Genomic DNA, 1,500 nt, shown 5'->3' on the forward strand with positions numbered 1-1,500 from the left:
ACAAATGAGGCAGTGCAGCTGTGAGGCAGCAGCGGGCTGTGGGCAGCCACCCTGCTCCCTGCGGTGCCTCACTGACCCCCTGCAGAAATGGCAATCATATCCCGAGGGTTTGCAGGGTTATTTTGCTGGATGTCACCACGAGCAGGGGTGAGTAATGATGCTGGCTACTAACAACAGGGGGTAATGTGAAGCGCTGGAGCTGGCGCCAATGGCTCCCAGCGCCTCGTGTGCTGCCAGCCACTCTGGTATGAGCCTGGGCACTGCTCATACCATACTCGGGGAGCCCATGCTGAGCGCCAAATAAGAGCATGTCGCTATTACTTATTTTCTGCTGTCAGTTTATTAATTCCAAATACTATTTCAACTTCTTATTGCCAACAGATAGTCTATGAGCAAGTCCTTGTTTTGAAAAGTGCCATTGTTATTCCCAAGTCCTGACCATAAGGTATGTGCTGCTTGGTGGAATTTGTTTGTAAACTCTCCCTTGCAACCCTTAACTGCTTATTGTGAAGAAACGATCACCTAGGGCTATGTAATCATGGTTTCTTCTCTCTGACTGGAGTACACAAAACATTTTGTTTAGAAAGAAGAGACAAATGATGAAGAATAAATGACTAGCTATGAACTTCTGGTGCACTTCATTAAAAGTCTAAGTAATTAAACTGAAACCCACAGAGCTTTTTTGGATCCCTGTCTTCATGGCAGTTGTGACTGCTTGAATACTTGGGAAACAATAGGTAATAAAACTGCACAAATATGATTCCATAAGGAAATTTGATTCACAGTATAAACCAACAATCCTGGTTGTGTCTGAGAAGTGCCATAGTTGGACAAATCTCTTTTTCATCACATATCTTGTAAGTACTCAGTGTTCACATAAATAAACGCCAAACTGGGTGAGCTATGTGTTCTTTCAACATCTGGTCCTGCTTTGAGAAGTTTCTCTGGTTCAAAAAGTGTACCCAATACAAGAAATGTCACACAAAAGTGCGTTATAGGAGATGCACTGCAGTAATGCCAAGGTGAGAACCAAACTATAGCAGGTCAATGCAGCATTTGGGCAGTAAGAGGCAGAGAGGAAAGGACCAGAAACCACCAAGCTTCTCATCAGTTCTTTGGATGTTGATGCTCTTTTTCTAGTCAACCAAAGCAGGCACAATGAAAACTTCACAGTGTGCATGAAAGAGTGAAGAAGCAACTTGATAAATAAATGAGCAGAAAGAAAACTGGCTAAAATTAAATCATCATACAATAGGAAGTTAGTGCAGGCTGCTTCTTTGGAAGTGAGCCCTCACGTCGCCTGCCTGCGACGGTGAGTTACACACGTTTATCCTCCTCTCTCTAAAAAACACAACGGGACAACGGAGCGCTCCCGTGCTTTATGCCCGCATCGTGGGCATGACAGCCCAGATATAAACCGCCGTAAATTCGCTCGGTGTTCCGATCGTGCCCCGGCGCGGCCAGCCGCCCCTTGCAGCCCCCTTCCCGCTACCACCCGGC

At 45.8% G+C, this 1,500-nt stretch overlaps 1 protein-coding gene across 1 annotated transcript in view; it reads left to right on the top strand.

The window, feature by feature from the left end:
- The first annotated feature begins 208 nt into the window (after window positions 1–208).
- Window positions 209–1,500, top strand: part of COL25A1 (collagen type XXV alpha 1 chain) — a 299,366-nt gene continuing 298,074 nt past the window's right edge. The window contains exon 1 of the mRNA XM_031066491.1: window positions 209–245. Within this exon, the coding sequence (XP_030922351.1) occupies window positions 209–245 (37 nt within the window). The remainder of the gene's footprint in view (window positions 246–1,500) is intronic.

Source organism: Geospiza fortis, unplaced genomic scaffold (genome assembly GCF_000277835.1).
Source record: "Geospiza fortis unplaced genomic scaffold, GeoFor_1.0 scaffold11, whole genome shotgun sequence".
Taxonomy (NCBI): Eukaryota; Metazoa; Chordata; class Aves; order Passeriformes; family Thraupidae; genus Geospiza; species Geospiza fortis.